Here is a 19927-nt window from a genome sequence, read left to right as displayed (position 1 = left end):
TCATGCCAAATCGTTAATGAATGCCAGTAAGATCTGTTTTAATGGTCCCAGATAACTCTTGCATTGTAACCAGAGTTTTCTCTAAATAGTGTCTTTGGAAAAAGCAGTGATTGCAGTAGTAAGACATACAGGCACTGTGACAAGCTCTTGGGGTTGAATATGCCTCTCCGTGTCCTACCGCAAGGTGGGCAGCTGTCTGCTCTTTTCTCCTGTGGGCTTAACTCCTGCATTGGGTACCACCTGAGGGCAGTGGCTCCACCAGGATCTGGGTGGGGCTATGTAAAAAAGTTCTGGAGGCTCTAGGGTCAGACCCAGGATACAGTAGAGACAGATGCTCCTTTCAGCTACCCTGGGTGCGCCATGAGTATTTCTGGATCCATTGATGAGTCTGCTGTAACACGCTTTTCTTGCTTTGTTTTCCCCAAAATGCTGGGTGAATGGCCCTATGGGGTTGGTTGGAGCTGAAGGGGCCTGGCTAGAGTGGAGGGACTTGTCTTTCCATGTTCATCGTCCTCTGTTTAGCTGGTCTTTCTGAATGTCAATGATCCTTGCCATCCATATGATGTGCCTGGTTCTCAAAGGAGCAGGAGGAACTGTAAGGAGCCCTTCTTTAAAACAACCACTATCAGGGCCTCAACTGTCCTACTGATGCTCAGATCCAGTCCTGACCTCTCACGTAAACTCACTATCGGCTGCTTCTTCACTGGTCCTCCTCCCTCTTGACTCTCTTCATCTCAGATTCATTCTGCAAATTATTCAGCAGCCTGACTAATCATCCTAAACTCCCGGAGTTCAGGAATTGTCTCTTGTTTACTGCTGTAGCCTCAGCTCCTAAAACAGTGCTTGATGCCTGGTTAGTGCTGAATACATTTGATGAAGGCAATATTGAATGTATTTCCTCTAGATCCAGGAACATTATTAATTTGTATGGTTTTATTAAGGATTGCTTCATTCATTTATTTATTCAAGGAACATTTTTGTCTCAGCACATGCTAATCCCTGCATGTGGTTCGTAGAGAATATACCAGAGATAAGTGATCTTACAGGGCTTACAATCTAGTTTATTCTGAGAAAGGAAGTTGAATCTTTCCTGGGTTCACTTCCACACAAAACAGACGAACAAGAAAGATATAAGTTCACTTGCTTTTTTGTTTTGTGTTCACTGCAGACTTCTTCCAGGAGTTATCCCAGGCAGGGCTGAGTATGATGGGAGGATGAGGCAGGAGAGTAGGTAAACCCCGAGGTCCCGAGGGAAGCTTCAGAGGCTTCCAGGCCCTCATCTCCATGTGGGGGATCGGGTTGAGTTTATAACCTTCTTTCCAATGCAGTATCACAGAGTAGCTGAGAATACTCACATACTGAAGCCAGTTTGGACTTAAATCCCGCCCTAGCCATGTGACCTTGGGCAAGGTCTCTGCCTATTTCCTTTCTGTGCCTCAGTTTTCTCTCCATAAAATAGAGATAACCATAATACCCACCTTACATCACTTGTAGCATTGTGAGGGATAAATGAGTTATCACATGTGAGGTTCTTTAAACAATGCCTGAGAGCGAAATAGATGTTTGCCACTAATTTACTTACTGTTAAGCATTTTCATCTGTTAATATAAAAAAGGGAAAAGGAAGGGCAGTTTTGCATAGTTGTGACGGAAAAACTGAAGCTCAGAGTGATTAATCTTGCAGACTCACAAGGTGGGGAAACAGGGCTGTTGGGGCCCAAAATTTACTTAGATTCAGTGCATTTCCTAGGCCTGAGTTGGGACTTAAATACAGAACACCAAAGACAGCATCTCGTTAACATACAGCATTCTGAGTTTGTCTCTTTCCTTTGGATAAAATACGTTTCTAAGAACATTTTACTGAGAAAAGAGGACAAAAGACTATAAGGATGGGGTCACTCGGCCGGGCGCGGTGGCTCAAGCCTGTAATCCCAGCACTTTGGAGGCCGGGACAGGTTGGTCCGAGGTCAGGAGATCAGACATCCTGGCTAACCGGTGAAACCCGTCTCTACTAAAAAAAACACAAGAAACTAGCCAGGCGAGGTGGCGGGCGCCTGTAGTCCCAGCTACTCGGGGGGAAAAGGGGGCTGAGGCAGGAGAATGGGTGAACCCGGGAGGCGGAAGCTTGCAGTGAGGCTGAGATTCGGCCACTGCACTGCCAGCCTGGGCGAAACAGACTATGACTCCGTCTAAAAAAAAAAAAAAAAAAAGAGATGGGGTCACTCAGAATTCACAGGCCATGTCAGTTCCATGGTTTTTTTGTTTTGTTTTGTTTTTTGTTTTTTTCCTTTTTTTATGAGACAAGGTCTTGTTCTGTTTCCCAGGCTGGATTGCAGTGGCACAACCTTGGCTCACTGCAATCTTTGCCTCCCAGTTCAAGTAATTCTTCTGCCTCAGCCTACTTAGTAGCTGGGACTACAGGCATACACCACCATGCCCAGCTAATTTTTGTATTTTTAGTAAAGACGGGGTTTCACCATGTTGGCCAGGCTGGTCTCAAACTCCTGACCTCAGGTGATCTGCCCACCTGAACCTCCCGAAGTGGTAGAATTACAGGCATGAGCCACCGCACCCGGCTGTGTCAGTTCCATTTTAAGGGATATCTGAACCTCACTTCTGGCCTCAACCTTCACCACCTCACTACTTAAGTAAGAATGATCATATGGCTTCTACCTGGGATCCGGACTCAGCCATTCCTGGGATGCTTCTACAGGAATGTATAAGCTATCTGCTGAGTGGCAATTCTGTTTGAGCCTTAAAACAAACAAACAAACTTGGACTAGGAGCCAGAAGACCTTGTCTCTGTGAACCTCTTGACCATTTATTAGCCAAGTGATAATTGGGTGAGTCACTTGACCTTTCTGAGCCTTTGCTTCCTCATGTCTTCAGCAGGGAACAGCCTCTTTCTCAGATTACCATTGGGTCAGTATTTTGGCAATTGTACAGCTCTGAGCAGTGAGCAGTTAGGACACAGCAGTGAAAGACAAACATTCTGTGACCTGTGTAAAACAATGTAAATGTCTGCTTTACTGTTTTGGGCTTTAGACTTTGATTTGACCCATTGTGCCCAGGTGGAGTTACCAGTTAACTCCTGTGATTCGGTTCATTAGGGTGGCCCCGCCCCTTTCACTCTTCATTGCTGTGGAGAAGAAGGCAGGGCTGTTGGATGAAGGGTCAGGAACCTCAAGATCAGTAAGGGGCTAAATTTTGGGTCCTCTGAGAAAATGTTGCTATCTGGTCAATATGATATCTATTTTGGGATCACTGGGAAAGGACTCGGGTCAGTGATCTCAGTGTTGCCTTTAGATCCTCTAGGTTGTTCAGAGCCTCAGCATCCATGACAAGTGACAGTGGCTCAGCTCTATTAACAGAGAACTGACTAACTTGTTGATCTATATTCATCTGTTTGCCTTTTGTGTCTGTGCAGTTGATGTGGTTGATAGTGATGGGGAACAAACATCCTGTAGTTTTCCACTATACCCTGTCTGCCTAAATTTAATAGAAAATCATTAAAAAAGCCAAGTAGTGCCTGCAGCTTTTCTGCCCTCATAAATGTAGTCATGAGGCTCACGGTGCAATTAGCAGCCTCCAAGTGTCTCTGGAAACCTGAGTGTGTCAGCATCTTCTTGCTGACCGTAATCAGACCTCATGGCTGCAGTCAGAATGCAGAGGGCCGGGAGGAATGATACCGACCTACATGTAGTGAACAAATCACTGGAAAAGGGGCTCAGGCTCCTAGGCCCTGGTGTGTTATGCCTGTGCTCCACTGGAGACGCCTGCCGGGCTCAAACTAAATACACATCTTGCTCATATTACATCTTATCCAAGTAAGATTTTCCATTACCACAACATAGGAGACATGAAGGGCATGGCGATTGCTAAAATCATACAAGACTGGTTGTCTACACTTGGCGCTGCCAGGGTCAGAAAGTCATCAGTATATGATGCATAGAACTTGCCTTCTGTCTTCATCTTTCTGTTCTCTCCGCTTTCTTCAGTGAAGTCTGATTACGTGTAAGTCATGGCCTCCCCTTTCCTCCTCCTCATCTACTCGATAATCAAATCTCATTGCTCTGGCTGTAGTCATTTCTCTCGAAAGCATGCCTTCGTCTTTGTTCCTGTTGTCAACATTGTTTCAGTTCCTTAAGGACTCTCACCTAGACCATTGTAGCAGTCTCCTCTGGTTTGCCTGCCTCTGGACCTTCCCCCAACTTTGTGATCTGTACTTCTAGGGTTACTTTTTGAAAATAAATCTGTCCATGCAATTTCCCTGTGCTTAGACCCCTTCCTTGTTCTTTCCTTCATGTGGCGTTCAGGGCCATTTACAATCTCACAAAAATTGCCCTTCCAGCTCCACCTTCTGATTCTTGCCACCATGAGCGCTTCTGTGGTTTTGTGTGTGTGTGTGTGTGTGTGTGTGTGGGTGTGTGTGTTTTACAAACTTTCCTCTGAAAATACTGTACTTATTCACCTCCCTGTGCCTTTATACATACCATTCTTTCTGTCTGAACATACCTGTTCACCCTTTAATACCCACTATAATAAATGTTGCCTCTTCTCTCAAGCCTTTCAGTCCCTATACCATTGCTATTTTTTATATACAACGTGCTAGGTGTGTCTTCCACATGAGATTATAAACTTCTTGAGGACAAGTACTGTGTTTTATTGTTTTTTTACCTCCAGCATATATCACAGTAGAATACAGCAGGTACTCAATACGTGCTTATCAATCATGTACAATGCAATGTAGAGTTCTGTACCAAGACAGTTTATAATCTGGTGAGGAACATCAGTTAGCTCATGATACCACTGTGCTGAATGGATAAGTGTCCTAAGAGAGGCTTTAATACACACATGGTTAAGTCACAGATTGAAATGACTGTCTGAGAAGAACTGTTTATAACTGAGATTTCCTTTATTGTGGTAAAATATACATAATATTTATCATTTTGACCATTCATAAATGCTTGATTCAGTGGCATTAAGTACATTCGCAGTGTTTTGTAACAATCATCTGTACCCAAAACGTTTTCATTATCCCCAACAAAAACTCTGTGCCCATTAAATAATAATTTTCCCTTTCTTCCTCCCATCAGCCCCAGGTAGACTATTCTACTTTCTGTCTCTGAAGGTGCCTAAGTACCTCATATGAATCAAATTATACATTTGTCCTCCCGTGTCTGACTTATTTCATTAAGCATAATGCATTTATGAGTGCATTTTTAAGGTCCATCCATGTTATAGCATATCTCAAAATTTCATGCCTTTTTATGACTGAATCATATCCCTTGGTATGTGTGTACCACGTTTTGTTTCTCTCTGTCATTGGATACTCGGGTTGTTTCCACCTTTTGGCTGTCATAAATAATACTACTCTGAAAATTGGTGTACAAATATATTGGTTTCAATTCCTGCTTTCAGTTCTTTTGGACATATAGTTAGGAGTGGGATTGCTGGGCCATACAGTAGTTCTATGTTCAGCCTTTTGAGAAACCACCAAACTGTTTTCCACAGTGACTGTACCATTTTACATTTTCTTCAGCAATGCATGAGCGTTTCAGTTTTTCTACATCCTTGGCAATACTTATTTTTCTTTTCTTTTTAAATTATAGCCATCCTAGTGGGTGTAAATGGAATTATCTTGCTCGACCAGGCGTGGTGGCTCACGCCTGTAATCCCAGCACTTTGGGAGGCCAGCAGGCGGATCACAAGGTCGGGAGATTGAGACCATCCTGGCTAACACAGTGAAACCCCGTCTCTACTAAAAATACAAAAAATTAGCCGGGCGTGGAGGCGGGCGCCTATGTTCCCAGCTACTCGGGAGGCTGAGGCAGGAGAATGGCATGAACCGGGGAGGCGGAGCTTGCAGTGAGCCGAGATCCGGCCACTGCACTCCAGCCTGGGCAAGAGTGTGAGACTCCATCTCAAAAAAAAAAAAAAATTTGCTGGGTGTGGTGGTGCGTGCCTGTAATCCCAGCTACTCGGGAGGCTGACTTTAGCTAATTTAAGCAAGCAAAGTATTTATTGGAAGGTTCACAGAATGGAGAGTTTAATAACAGGACTCAGGAAGGAAAGATACAGGGTAGCTAAGTGATCTTAGCAATAGGAACTTATGTATAGTCTCTTTAGGGTGACCCAGTTTTACTGTTTTATTTATTATTTTTTAGAGGTGAGGTCTTGCTGTGTTGGCCAGGTTGGTCTTTAATTCTTGGCCTCAAGCAGTCCTCCCGCCATGGCCTCCCAAAGTGCTAGGATTACAGGCATGAGCCATGGTGTCCTGCCAAGGGTGATCCAACTTTAGCTTCCTTTCATATTTGTTTTTTTCTACTCTCAGAAGCAAGAGTCTGATTAGCAGCTTCAGCTATGTGTCCATCTCTGCGATGAGGGGACAGCATTCTAGGATCAACAGCCGCCAACTCATGGAACTGGGGAAGAGTAGGTCCTAAACATAAGGAAGAAATGCAGAAAGAGATAGAGACCTCAGTGTTGGAGTACTTCTAAGATCTCCTGATCCATTGAGGCAGATGATGGAGGCAACCTAACCAATCCATGGAATAGCCTCTGGGTGTTTCTGTTAGCCATAGAATCTTGAACGCCCTGGCCTGTGACCAGTGCCAACCCATTGTAACCATATATATCTGACATTCTTCCTTGAAACCTCTCTGGTTTCTCCATGTTCATTCTTAAGTATGGTTGCTAAGACAAAGACTTTTGACTATTAAAATAAATGAGGAAAGAAAACTTTTTGACCTTTGCATATGGCTTTTCCTTTAATATAGGTAATAATAATTACCTTTTCATATTTCTGATTTATCTGTTCATGAGGGAAATTTGCTCTGGTATGCTATTACGTCTACTTGGCCAGACCCTTGCTTCATCCTGTTATTTTTTTATTTTAACATAGACATAATACTGTGCATTTGACCTTGTCGAATCTCATCTTCTTTTAAGGACAGTTTTCTAAATTTAAAAGAGTCTGTTTTACTCTTGCTTTCCAAAGTGCAGAAATGAGCAATTTTAGCTTTGTGCTTGTGTAGTTCTTACGTTTCTCATATGACTCATCAGAAGCAGAAAGGTGTGATAGCTTAGACAGTAGATTTAGAGACTGGCCATCTGAGTTAAAAGTCCCAGCACTGTCACTTACAAGCAGGATGTGATCTGACTGCAAGTCACTTAATATTTTTTTTTCTTTTTCCTTTTTTTGAGACAGAGTCTTGCTCAGTTGCCAGGCTGGAGTGCAGTGGCATAATCTCAACTCACTGCAACTTCTGCCTCTCGGGTTCAGTGATTCCCCTGCCTCAGCCTCCTGAGTAGCTGGGACTACAGGTGCGCGTCACCATGCCCGGCTATGTTTTTGTATTTTAGTAGAGATGGGGTTTCACTATGTTGACCAGGCTGGTCTCGAACTCCTGACCTCAGGTTATCTGCCTGCTTCAGCCTCCCAAAGTGCTGAGATTACAGGCATGAGCCACCGTGCCTGGCCACTTAACATTTTTGAGCTTCTGTTTCCTTGTTGATAGAGTCAGGACAACAATAGCGGTTTGGCTGTGAGCTCCTTGAGGGCAGGGTTGTGGTTGTGAGGCAAAAATAAGATCATAAAAGGAAAATATTATCAAATGCATTGTGTAATCGTTGTTACCACCATCACTGCCATCATTATTATCAGTACGGATTTTAGATAGTCCCCAGGATTATTTCCTTTAGGACTCCACACCATCAGTGCTGTTGTTAAAACTGCGACTCTTTCAAGCCAGGTGTTGGCTTCTCTAATGAGTATGCCTGAGACTTGTCATGTGGTATACTATAAAAAGCTTCCAGAAACCAAAGTAGCTTATAGCTGTAATATTCCCCTTATTCAAATGCCCTAAAGAGAAGAAAATTAAATAGCCATGGTAGTTTGATCATCTCAGAACCTTAATGTACCTCATCAGCTCCTTCTGAAGATGATTGTAGACTTAATATTATGTGTTCGCATGTTTTCTCAGCTGGACAAATGACTAGAATTTCTGAGGACATACATCTTTTCTCTCTTGGCTATTTTCCAAGCCTTAGGGAAGGACTGTTGTACTCCGTGACTATATAGAAATTAGGGCTACTGGTTCTGCAATTCTGTCTGCCAACCATATCCCTTGTTTTTCAGGACATTATCAGGCTACGCAGTCTTGAACATGTAGATCCCAAGCAGCAAAACAGGAATCTTCAAAATAAATAAGAAAGGGATTTGTATTATTATTACTGTGTTGTAGAGACAGGACCTCACTTTGTTGTCCAGGCTGGTCTTGAACTCCTGGCCTCAAGTGATCCACCTGCTTTGGCCTCGCAAAGCATGGGGATTATACATGTAAGCCACTTTGCCCAGCCAAGAAGGGAATTTTTTTTTTTTTGAGACGGAGTCTTGCTCTGCCTCCCAGGCTGGAGTGCAGTGGCCGGCTCTCAGCTCACTGCAAGCTCCGCCTCCTGGGTTCACGCCATTCTCCTGTCTCAGCCTCCCGAGTAGCTGGGACTACAGGCGCCCGCCTCGTCGCCCGGCTAGTTTTTTGTATTTTTTAGTAGAGACGGGGTTTCACCGTATTAGCCAGGATGGTCTCGATCTCCTGACCTCGTGATCCGCCCGTCTCGGCCTCCCAAAGTGCTGGGATTACAGGCTTGAGCCACCGCGCCCGGCAGAAGGGAATATTTTTAAAAAGCATGTCATCATATAGCAAACTTCCCTTGTACCTTAAAAGTTTGAAATGTTTAAAATGGATTTTAAAATGGATCTCCTCATGCTGAGTTTAGGTTGGCCTTTCATTGCAACGGGAACATACTATATTTAAATGTTCACATTATTTTATAAAAGAGAGAAAGAAATTGTCTTTCATTTGAAATATTTTTCTTTTTATTCTTGGTATTAACAATTTTCTCTGGAACTGCCCGATATGCGTGTGTGTGTGCGTGCATACACAGAGTTTTGTTTGTATTTTGTCATCATTGCTAAAAGACCCTCAATAGGTCTTTCAGTCATAATGCATGTGAGTAACAGGTAGACTTTTTTGTTTGGTCTCTCCATGTCCCCGTCTCTCTTGTCTATCTACTCTTACTCTGTTTCTAAGTATCTCATAAAATATTCCACAGTGGGCTTCTTTTTTTTTTTTTTTTTTTTTTTTTTGTATTTTTTAGTAGAGACGGGGTTTCACCGTGTAGACCAGGATGGTCTGGATCTCCTGACCTCGTGATCCACCCGTCTCGGCCTCCCAAAGTGCTGGGATTACAGGCTTGAGCCACTGCGCCCGGCCTAGTGGGCTAATTTCTAACCTGAACTTTAAATAGGCTAGCTGATGTTCAGTACACATCAGCCTGTTGCCACACAATGACTGTAGAACATGGCATTGGCACTGCAAAGCATGGGTACTACAGCACAGCTAAAACATGACCTACAATCTTGTGTTGCATTGTTGCCTTATGATGAATTTGATATAGTCCTTAGGCTTCAGCCAGCAACTCTGGCTGTCCTTTGTCATTCATTCATTCCAGCAAATTCTTAGTCTGCTGCTGTTAGCAACTTTGCTCCAAGCCAGTAACCTTAAAGCTTATTCTCACCTTTGTGCTTATCAGTGTTTTCCATGCCAACTTTCTTCTATTTTCCCATCCCCCCACCATAATTACACCCACTCCCAACCTCAGGTTTTCCCAGGAGTGGAGCTTGGCTATACTAGGAGTATCAGATGTATTAGTAACTGGCCACTGATGACCCATCTGGTGGCTGTCTCTAGCTGCCACTGGAACTGGAATCTCTGAGGTGTGTTTACCCAAGACCACATTGGCATTTCTTAGTTCTGCCTCTGCAGATAACCTGAGCTATGGGGCACAGGAAGGGGCAGCTACATTCATTCCGGTGTCTGTTCCAACACAGTTAGGCGCTGGAGTTGGATTGCTCTGTATTCTTATCTTGACCTCACTATTTCCTAGCTGTCTAGCTTTAACTTTCCCAAACATTAGATTCCTCTTCTCTAAAGCAGAGACAGTAACAGTTCCTGTCTCTTAGAGTCCTTGGGAAGGTTTAAGTGGCTAATGTGTAAAGTTGTAACACAGTTATTGGCACTTGGTAAATAATGAATGATGGGATCTGTCACCAGACTTGAATCACTTTGGGGCACCTGTAGACTGGTGATGAGGGCAGACTTAGTAGAGAAAATAATATGTGTGCTAAGTCTTAGAGGATAAGGAGTTAGCATCCCTTCCATCAGTGGATAAAGAAGAGAAGGATTCCTGGCAGCAGTGTGACTAAGAAATAGACAAGAGCATGATGTATCTGTGCACATACTTTACTGACTGCAGGGTGAGGTAAAGTAGGGAGGCAAGAGGAGGGGAGGCAGAAACAATGGCCAAGAGCAGATCACTAGAAGCCTTGTAGAGTTCACGGAGGAGTTAAAACTTGATCTCCCGTCAGTCCCTATATCCACATAGTCTGGTTCCTCTGTTAAGCAGTCACATAAATATCTTTAAGAGCAGCAACAGTGAAAAGAGGAAAGAGAGCAGCGAATTGGCCTCGAATGAACTGGCATCTCTTTAAAGCTAATATTCCTCCTTGAGAATGCTACTTTAATTAAACATGTGCCCTGCAAGATTCATTATTGCCTTACTTGTGTTCCCTGTTCGTTGTCTCATTCATTAATCTGCTGATTAGTAACCCTGAACTCTTGCATCCCCTCCTTTTTTTTTGCATTCCCTTTTTAATATACTATGCTGTTTCCCCTGGGACATAAACTCCAGGACCTGTCCCTGGCCTGCTTGTGTTTGTTTTCTTTGCCCCTTGTGCCTGCCTCTGCTATAACATTTGTAGTATGTGTTAAGTAATCCTTAAGGTAACATTTTATTATGTCATAAAAGTGCATGGCAAATATATTATAACTCATGGACTTTGTTTAAAAATGAACGGATAATTTATTGAGTGTGTTACATGAGCCTTACTCCCTTCCCCATTTCAGCTGAGACCTGCTGCTCATTTAGCCGAGCCTCCTATTGAGTGCTCCCTCCCTGTGACATGTTGGGAAAGCAGGCCCATGGTTGGCTAGAAGTGACATCATAGTTTATGTACTCAATAAAAATTTAATTAAGTCATTACAGGAACTGCGGTCATCATTTAACCCTCTGATTTCTTCTGTTTAGTTTATTATTAAACATTCAGTAATAGCAGTCACTGAATCCTGATGGCTTATAAAATATCTGCATGAATTTTAATGGCTTAAATAAATGGGAAAATATGAGTAACTGATATAAAAGGAACCTTTTCCTTGTGGCGTTGTATGTATGGGTTTTTATAAAAAGCAAAGCATTATGGAAAGGATGAGTTTAATAAGAGAACGGCCCAACACTATCTGGGAGGAGTTTCTCTTCTGCTGGGTACAGCTGTGTAGTCATGGGCAGAGCGCTCCATATAGTATGATCTGGCAGTGGAGAGGCGGGGAACCTGCACACCAGCAACCAAAAACTTAAATGAGGGACTAAAATCCAACAGGGATTCACCAGAGTGAATACCCCGCTCCCCTTGGCTGCTGGACTAGCTAGAAGGGCCCCGCCAAGTGAGTCTGGTAGTTGAGGAAGCTGCTGTCACTTGCCCTCACCTGTTGCCCTGCAGATCATGTGTCTGTACTGATTGCACTTTCACCCTCTTCCAGGAAGGGCCCTTTTCATGATCTAATCCAGCCTGGGTGATGATTTCTGAAAAGCATTTCTAGCTGTGGCAGCTTGCCATTGTCTCAGCTAGAGGTGAAGGGAGAGGCAGCTTACAGGTCACTGGAGTTAGAATATAGGACCAGAAGGTCAAGGAGCCTTGCTAGTAAGGAACTCTAGTCTTGCGCTCTGTTTTTCCTGGGCAGTAGCCAACCAGAATGCAGGTGTATCCCAAGAGGAGAAAATGTGTTTGTATGTATGTGGGCCTTGCTGGAAAGCAAGAACTGAGGTTTGCAGATGAATGTGTCGGTGATCTCTGGAAATACCCTGCAGATGGTAAAGTAGGAAAAGCACTCACCCAGAAATCAGGTTCTAATCCTGGCTCTGACACTATGATGTGTGACCTTGAATAAGTCTCTTCTTTCTGGGTTTCAGTTCACCCTTTCCTCAAGGGTATTGAGCTAGGTAATCTCTGAGGGCCCTTCCTGCTCCAGAGCTTAATGGTGTGATACATGACATAAACTAGCTCTGCTAGGCAGGTTCATTGAATGTTTTCCTCTGAGAGATGCTCCTGCCTTACTCTTTGATACCTCTGATATTGTCCGTTATATTATTATGATATTGCTGCGATTATTCCTAACACAGGAGAACAACTCACGTGGGAGTAGGGAAAGCCTCCAAGTGTGGGTATCAGGAGGTCTGAGTTGTAGTCTCATCCTCACATGACAGAAGGAACGAACTCTAGCTCTGGCCTGTTTCTTGACTCTTCCCTTTACCCCAGCCCTTTCTGGCAGATGGGACAGTAGAAGTCTGGCAGTATATGTTTCTGAAATTCCAGAAACACGGAAGGTATTCAGCAGGGGGAAAGAAAGAAGAAGAAGAAAACCCCCCAGAAAACTAGTTGGGTAGAATATGCTATGCATGGCGTAGTACACAGGCCCTTGTCAAAATTCAGTTTCCAGCAAGCCTGTCTTAGCCCCTGCTCTGGGTTAGGCTCTGGACCAGATGATGGGGGTGCTGAGATTAATCAGACATGGTTCCTATGACCCTTGAGTAGCTCCCAGACTAGTGGGAGAGACAGGTGCATAAGCAGCTCCAAACTGTGTGTGTACCCAGGGGAGAAAGTATGCCCAGAGAGCTGTGAGAATACCAAGGATGGATGGCTAATGTGGCCCTGGTTGAAGGTGTGTGGGATAGGTCATGGTTTGCACTCCTGCTTACATCCAGTATACATTTTCCAGCCTTGAGCTTCACAATCCTTTCATTTTTGAAAATTATCCATGACTGTAAAGCATTGGAACTGGTTTTGGTTTTACGTAAACAAATCAGAAGTTATTACTTATAATTCCTTACATTTGCAGAGCATTCTGCAGTTTACCAAGGCTTTCAGCATACACACATTATTAAATGAATGAATGAATGCATGCTAACTCACGTGCTCTTCCAAACAGCCCTGTGTGTAGGGCATTTAAAAGAAAAGGGGCCAGGTGCAGTGGCTCATGCCTATAATCCCAGCACTTTGGGAGGTTGAGGCAGGCTGATCGCCTGAGGTCAGGAGTTCAAGACCAGCCTGGCCAACATGGTGAAACCCCATCTCTACTAAAAATACAAAAAAATTAGCCAGGCATGGTGGCGGGTGCCTGTAATCCCAGCTACTCAGGAGGCTGAGGTAGGAGAATTGAGAATCGCTTGAACCTGGGAGGCAGAGGTAGTAGTGAGCTGAGATCATGCCACTGTACTCCAGCTTGGCCGGCCAACAGAGCGAGACTCTGTCTCAAAAAAAAAAAAAAAAGAAATGGTCTCCGGTTGACTTGCTTAAGATAACATCCTGTGTACATAGCAAAACTATCACTTGAACCCAGGTTTTCTGAGTCTAAATCCAGATCACCCTTTCTGCATTTCTTCCGACTAGTTATGAGCCACAGGATAAAATCACTCACTCTTTGATTTGTGACCCAAAGTAAAATTATCCTCCCAGAAGCAGAACCCTGGCAGACTGAAAGGAGCGTGGACTCTGGATTCAGACTGACCTGGATGCTGATCTCAGCTTTATCATGCATTTGCTCTGCGACACAAGGCATCACTTCACCCGGCTGAGTCTCTCACACAGTCACTTATAGTCTGAGTGACTGTAACACATCTACCTCTGAGTTCTGGTGACGATTAGAGGAGATAGTGTCCATAAAGCTCTGGGCCCATGACAGGTACTTGGTAAATGAGATGACCGTGGGCATGGTCACCATCAGAGTTGTTAAGCACAAATCTTGTTCTTCATATAAAGTTCCAAATGCCTTTCGGCTGTTTCCAAAACCATCAGTTCAGATAGTCAGTGAGTCCTTACTCTGTGCTCTACATTGCACTGGCTTTCTGCTGGGATCCTGAAAAGGAATAAAACGTGGACCCTGCCTTACAGCATGTTACTGTCTGGAGGTCAGAGTTGTTCCCTATTGAAGGCATTCAGCGAACTTCACTCTGGGCCCTAAAGATCCTCCAGGCCAGGCTGTTCCCTGAGAGGAGAGAGGAGTTCTACCGGACTCTCAACCATCTCACCAGAATTGCATTTCTAAAACAGTCTCTGAGTTTTTGTTTGTTTGCTTGAGACAGACTCTCATTTCTGTTGCCCAGACTGGAGTGCAGTGGCGTGATCTTGGCTCACTGCAGCCTCGGCCTCCCAGGCTCAAGTGATTCACCTCAGCCTCCCAAGTAGCTGGGACTACAGGCATGCACCACTATACCAGACTAATTTTTGTATTTTTTTGTAGGGATGGGGTTTCACCATGTTGCCCAGGCTGGTCTTGAACTCCTGGGCTCAAGCAATCTGCCTGCCTTGGCCTCCCAAAGTGCTGGGATTACAGGTGTGAACCACCACCCAGCCAAGATGATCTTTTTTTTTGTTTGTTTGTTTGTTTGTTTTTTTGAGACGGAGTCTTGCTCTGTCGCCCAGGCTGGAGTGCAGTGGCCAGATCTCAGCTCACTGCAAGCTCCGCCCCCCGGGTTTACGCCATTCTCCTGCCTCAGCCTCCCAAGTAGCTGGGACTACAGGCGCCCGCCACCTCGCCCGGCTAGTTTTTTGTATTTTTTAGTAGAGACGGGGTTTCACCGTATTGGCCAGGATGGTCTCGATCTCCTGACCTCATGATCCGCCCGTCTCGGCCTCCCAAAGTGCTGGGATTACAGGCTTGAGCCACCGCGCCCGGCCCAAGATGATCTCTTAACTTTAACATTCTTCTTGCTTCACAGTTGCCCCTGCTTTGTTCTTCCCTCCTTTCCATAGCCTCAGAGGCCCCCCTTTTTCCTCAGCATGTTTCTCACAGTCCTGCCTCTCTCCCTCCTCTTCCCATCTCTGACCACTTCCTTCTCTTTGTTTTTTCATCACAACAAACTCTTGAGTGACCCTTAAGATGTCTCCTAACCTAGTCTCAACATACCTTTCCTGTGATCCTGCCCATTCACCCTCCCTGACACCCTCCCTGTGCCAGTCATTTTCTTTCCAGCCTCTGCACCTTTGCACACCTCCTTCTGTCTAGAATGCTCTCTCTCCCTCCTCCCCCTCACTCTCCTCTGTCAAACTCCTCCTCCTCCAAGGTTCACTTAAATGTTACCTCCTGGAGAGCACTTACCAGCTCCCTCAAGCAGGTAAAACTAAAACCCATTTATCCCTCAGCATGTTTGGAATAGGATTTGAGGCAACATGTTGCAGTGTAATTATTTTTTATATGCCTATTTTCCTACATTGGACTGAGCTCCTCCAATCAAGAAACCTTTTCTTATACTTGGTTCATAGGATCTAGCACAAAACTCAACATGTGTTTGGGGCTCAGTTCATTAAGCTGACTTGTGTAATTTGAGATCAAAACCTAAAAGAAGTTGGCAAATTGGGGAGAATCCTGACAGGTCAGGGAATTGAGAATGGACTGGCAGCTTGACTTCTTAGTGGCTGTCTCTCTGTTCTACTAAAAGTCTGTGACAGCTAAGAGTCAAAGATCATACTTTTTGGTTTTTTTTAATTCTTTCTTTCATACTTTTGTTTTTGTCATGTGTTTCTGTAGGTTAATCCCTATATCCTGAAGAAGAACATGATCCTCATGACAAATCATTTCTATGCAGCGATCTTGGGATATGATGAGGTAAGATCATTTACCAAGGCTTAGGCAGAACAGTGGCCTCCCCCAGCAAAAGCTTTTGATGAGAGCCTCTGAGGGAAGCTGCAGGGACCATTGTTACTGGCTACCACCATGGCGTAGTATTTATTTCTTCATATTCATCAACTGGGCAGCGAGAATGAATATGCTCAGCATGTTTGGGAAACATGCCACATGTTTGGGAAAGAAGGCAGTATTTAATATGGTCAAACCATTCAACTGGCATTTGTTGAGTGACTGCTGGGTGCTGGATGGAGGGACAGAGGCAAATGAGACACTGTCTTAGCCCCTTGTGCTCCCAGAGAGAGGAGGACATTCATGTAAACAGTGTGGTCTGCCAGGCAAAGTATACACTTTTTTTTTTTTTTTTTTTTTTTTTTGCTTTAATTATGAAAGCAATACATGCTCATTTTAAAAGTTTGTAAAACTGGCCGGGCGCAGTGGCTCCCAGCACTTTGGGAGGCTGAGGCAGACAAATCACTTGAGGTCAGGAGATTGAGACCAGCCTGGCCAACATGGTGAAACCCCATCTCTACTAAAAATACAAAAATTAGCCGGGTATGGTGGTGGGTGCCTATAATCCCAGCTACTCCAGAGGCTGAGGCAGGTTAATTGCTTGAACCTGGGAGACAGAGGTTGCAGTGAGCCGAGATCGTGCCTCTGCACTCCAGCCTGGGTGACAGAGTGAGACTGTCTCAAAAAAAGATAAATAAATAAAAATAAAAGTTTGTAAAGCTGTACATAAATGGTTGAAGTAGAAATTAGAAGACCTGGCTGGGCACGGTGGCTCACGCCTGTAATCCCAACACTTTGGGAGGCCGTGGCAGATGGATCACCTCAGGTCAGGAGTTTGAGATCAGCTTGACCAACGTGATGAAACCCCGTCTCTACTAAAAATACAAAAATTAGCCGGACATGGTGGCATGCGCCTGTCATCCCACCTGTTTGGGAGGCTGAGGCACGAGAATCGCTTGAACCTGGGAGGTGGAGACTGCAGTGAGCTGAGATTGCGCCACTGCACTCCAGCCTGGGTGACAGAGTGAGACTTGGTCTCAAAAAAAAAAAAAAAAACCATGAAATGAGAAGACCTATTTCCTATCCTGCTCCAGACAAAAACTTAATTCCTGGTTTATTGGATGTCCTTCCAAATGTTGTCTGTGCATAGACAAGCACCTTTATCTTTTCCTTCTTTATGCAACTGGAGTTACACTAGACACACAATTCTGCAACTTGCTTTTTTCACCGAAGTGTGTATCTTGGGTGTCCTTCCACATCAGGACATTTGGATCTATCTCATCTTTTTAAAAAAATTGTAAAACATGCATATAATAAAATGTACAGTGTTAACTATTTTTAACTGTATGGTTTAGTAGCATAAAGTACATTCCCATTGCTTTGCACCATCACCACCATTCATCTCCAGAGCTTTTCCATCTTCCAAGCTGACACTGTGTCCCTATTGAACAATAATTATTCCCTCTTTCCCTCATATCCCCTAGCAACCACCATTCATTTGACTTTATGCCTCTGTGAATTTGACTACTGTAGATAATTCATGTAAGTAGAATCATACAATTTTTGACCTTTTGTGACTGGCTTATTTCACTTAACATAATGCCCTCGAGGTTCATCTATCTCATCTTTTTTCTCCCCAGCATTTATTGTGGAGATTTCAAGCATGTAGAAAGAATGGTGTAATGAACACCTGATATTTTAAACTAACCAGATGCTTTTATACTGATTTTATGGTTACCTCCAGATTTAATGCAAGCATGACCCCTCCTGGGAAGCAGTTCCTGAACTTGCTGCGGCTCAGCTCATTCCACCCTCCCTGCACTCTCACAGTGCTTACTATATTCACATTATCTGTCACCTTGGCTGGGTGGGGATTTCTTTTTGGGTAGTGGCAATGCCTACTGTGTTTGCATTTATGTGGCCTGACATAGTGCTTGGCATGTGGTAGTCACAGAGTGAGAAATGCACAAAAGGACAAAAGTAAGGAACTGAAGTTCAGATTGGAGGAAATGTTACCAGCCTGAAGATAATAATTAAAGCCAGGAGACAAGCTTACCAAAAAAATCCAGTTAAATGATTTGGTTAGGGTCATAGGACCAGTTAAAATAGGGTCTCCTGATTCCTGTTCTACTACATATCCTGAATTAGAAGGAAGCATTTAGATTGCATACTATACACATCATTAACTTAACATGAGCTTTTGGTGGTTATGGGATGGGAATTGAGAATTATTACTCAAGTGTACATATCTTTTTTTTTTTTTTTTTTTGAGACAGAGTTTCACTCTTGTTGCCCAGGCTGGAGTGCAATGGCACAATCTCGACTCACCGCAACCTCTGCCTCTCAGGTTCAAGCAATTCTCCTGCCTCAGCCTCCCGAGTAGCTAGGATTACAGGCATGCACCAACACGCCCGGCTAATTTTGTATTTTTAGTAGAGACGGGGTTTCTCCATGTTGAGGCTGGTCTTGAACTCCTGACCTCAGGTGATCCGCCTGCCTCGGCCTCCCAAAGTGCTGGGATTACAGGTGTAAGCCACCACATCCGGCCTACATATCAATTATAAAAGAGGACCAATTGTAATTGTAGAAGCCTTACTATACAGAAAAGGATGAGGCTTAGGAGTGAAGAACTACACCTCTCTATGAGCCTTTGTTTATGGTCTTTATTGCAGGTGGCTCTGTTGGCTCAGTCGATCCTTTTATCAATATTAATAAAAATGTACTGAATTGTTTGTTCCCGGTCCCCCATCCAGTCCATTCTGGCAGAGCCATTTTACCCAACTGTGCCTGTGCCTGACCACAAGAGTCACCTGGAGTGCTTTTAAAATTGAAATCTTTATCACCTCTCTGAAGATTCCAATTCAGTAGGAGTGCTACCTGGTGGTTCAATATGTCACTCCAAGGTGACTTTTAAGAGCAGGAAATTTGGGGAAATATACTAATTACCTGGGACACTTTTTAGAAATGTCAGTGTCTGGGTCTTATCCCCCAAAGCTTCTGATTTAACTGGTGGAGGTGGACATCTGTAGTTGTAAAAGTTCCCAGGTGATTTTAATGTGCAATTCTAGAAGTTTTTCCTATACTTTAATGTGCCTATGAGTCACCTAGAGGACCTAGGTACAATTCAGATTCTGACTCAGCAAGTGTGGGGTGGGGCCTGAGATTCTGCATTGCTAACAGCTGCAGGTGATCGGGGTGCAGCCATTTCACAGACCACACTTGGAATCACAAGGTTCTAGAGCTATTCAATACTAAACACATGCAACTATTTTGACTTAAATTAATTAAATAAAATGAAAAATTCAGATACTCAGTTACTATATGTGGCTACTATCTTGGACAGTGCAGATACAGAACAGTTCCATAGTCACAAAAAGTTCTGTTGGACAGCGCTGTTGGACAGCAACCTTTTCCTAGAATCTTGCTTGGATTCTTCCCCCTCACTGGACGCTCTGGGTACCTCCCTGTTTCCTATGACATTAGGTCCAAATTACTCCCTGAACTTCCAGGCCTTCTGTGAACTGTGCCCTATCTGCCTTTATATTTCTTGTGCTCTCTCTTAGGCCGTTTGCCTTACTGCCCCATAGACATGCTGTGTCTGACTGAGACTCTACCTAAAACGAGGGGTTGAGGGCAGTAGCTGAGTCTTGGTCGGCTTTAGGGCCTGGTTCAGGACCTGGCGTACCTTGTAGGTACTCCCTCTGTAAATGTTTTGAACATTTTCTCTTGCTTAGAATAATCTGCAGCTGGCTGGGCGCAGTGGCTCACGCCTGTAATCCCAGCACTTTGGGAGGCTGAGGTGGGTAGGTCACTAGGCCAAGAGTCACGAGACCAGCCTGACCAACATGGTGAAACCCTGTCTCTACTAAAAAAAAAAAAAAAAAAAAAAAGCCAGGCGTGGTGGTGGGCGCCTGTATTCCCAGCTACTCGGGAGGCTGAGGCAGGAGAATGGCGTGAACCCAGGAGGCAAAGCTTGCAGTGAGCTGAGATCGCGCCACTGCACTCCAGTCTGGGCAACAGAGAGAGACTCCATCTCAAAAAAATAATAATAATAATAATAAATAAAAATCCACAGCTCTCCAAATCCTCCCAATTTTTTTTTTTTTTTTTTTTTTTTTT

At 44.1% G+C, this 19927-nt stretch overlaps 1 protein-coding gene across 1 annotated transcript in view; it reads left to right on the top strand.

Moving 5' to 3' along the window:
* The window catches only part of UQCC1 (ubiquinol-cytochrome c reductase complex assembly factor 1), a 107604-nt gene that overhangs the window by 79120 nt on the left and 8557 nt on the right, over nt 1-19927 (top strand). Inside the window, exon 8 of the mRNA XM_017886635.1 lies at nt 15701-15778. Within this exon, the coding sequence (XP_017742124.1) occupies nt 15701-15778 (78 nt within the window). The remainder of the gene's footprint in view (nt 1-15700; nt 15779-19927) is intronic.

The sequence above is a fragment of the Rhinopithecus bieti genome, unplaced genomic scaffold (assembly GCF_001698545.2).
Source record: "Rhinopithecus bieti isolate Rb0 unplaced genomic scaffold, ASM169854v2 scaffold_15197, whole genome shotgun sequence".
Classification (NCBI taxonomy): Eukaryota; Metazoa; Chordata; class Mammalia; order Primates; family Cercopithecidae; genus Rhinopithecus; species Rhinopithecus bieti.
The sequence above is the reverse complement of the archived record's forward strand: the minus strand, read 5'-3'. Positions and strand labels throughout refer to the sequence as shown.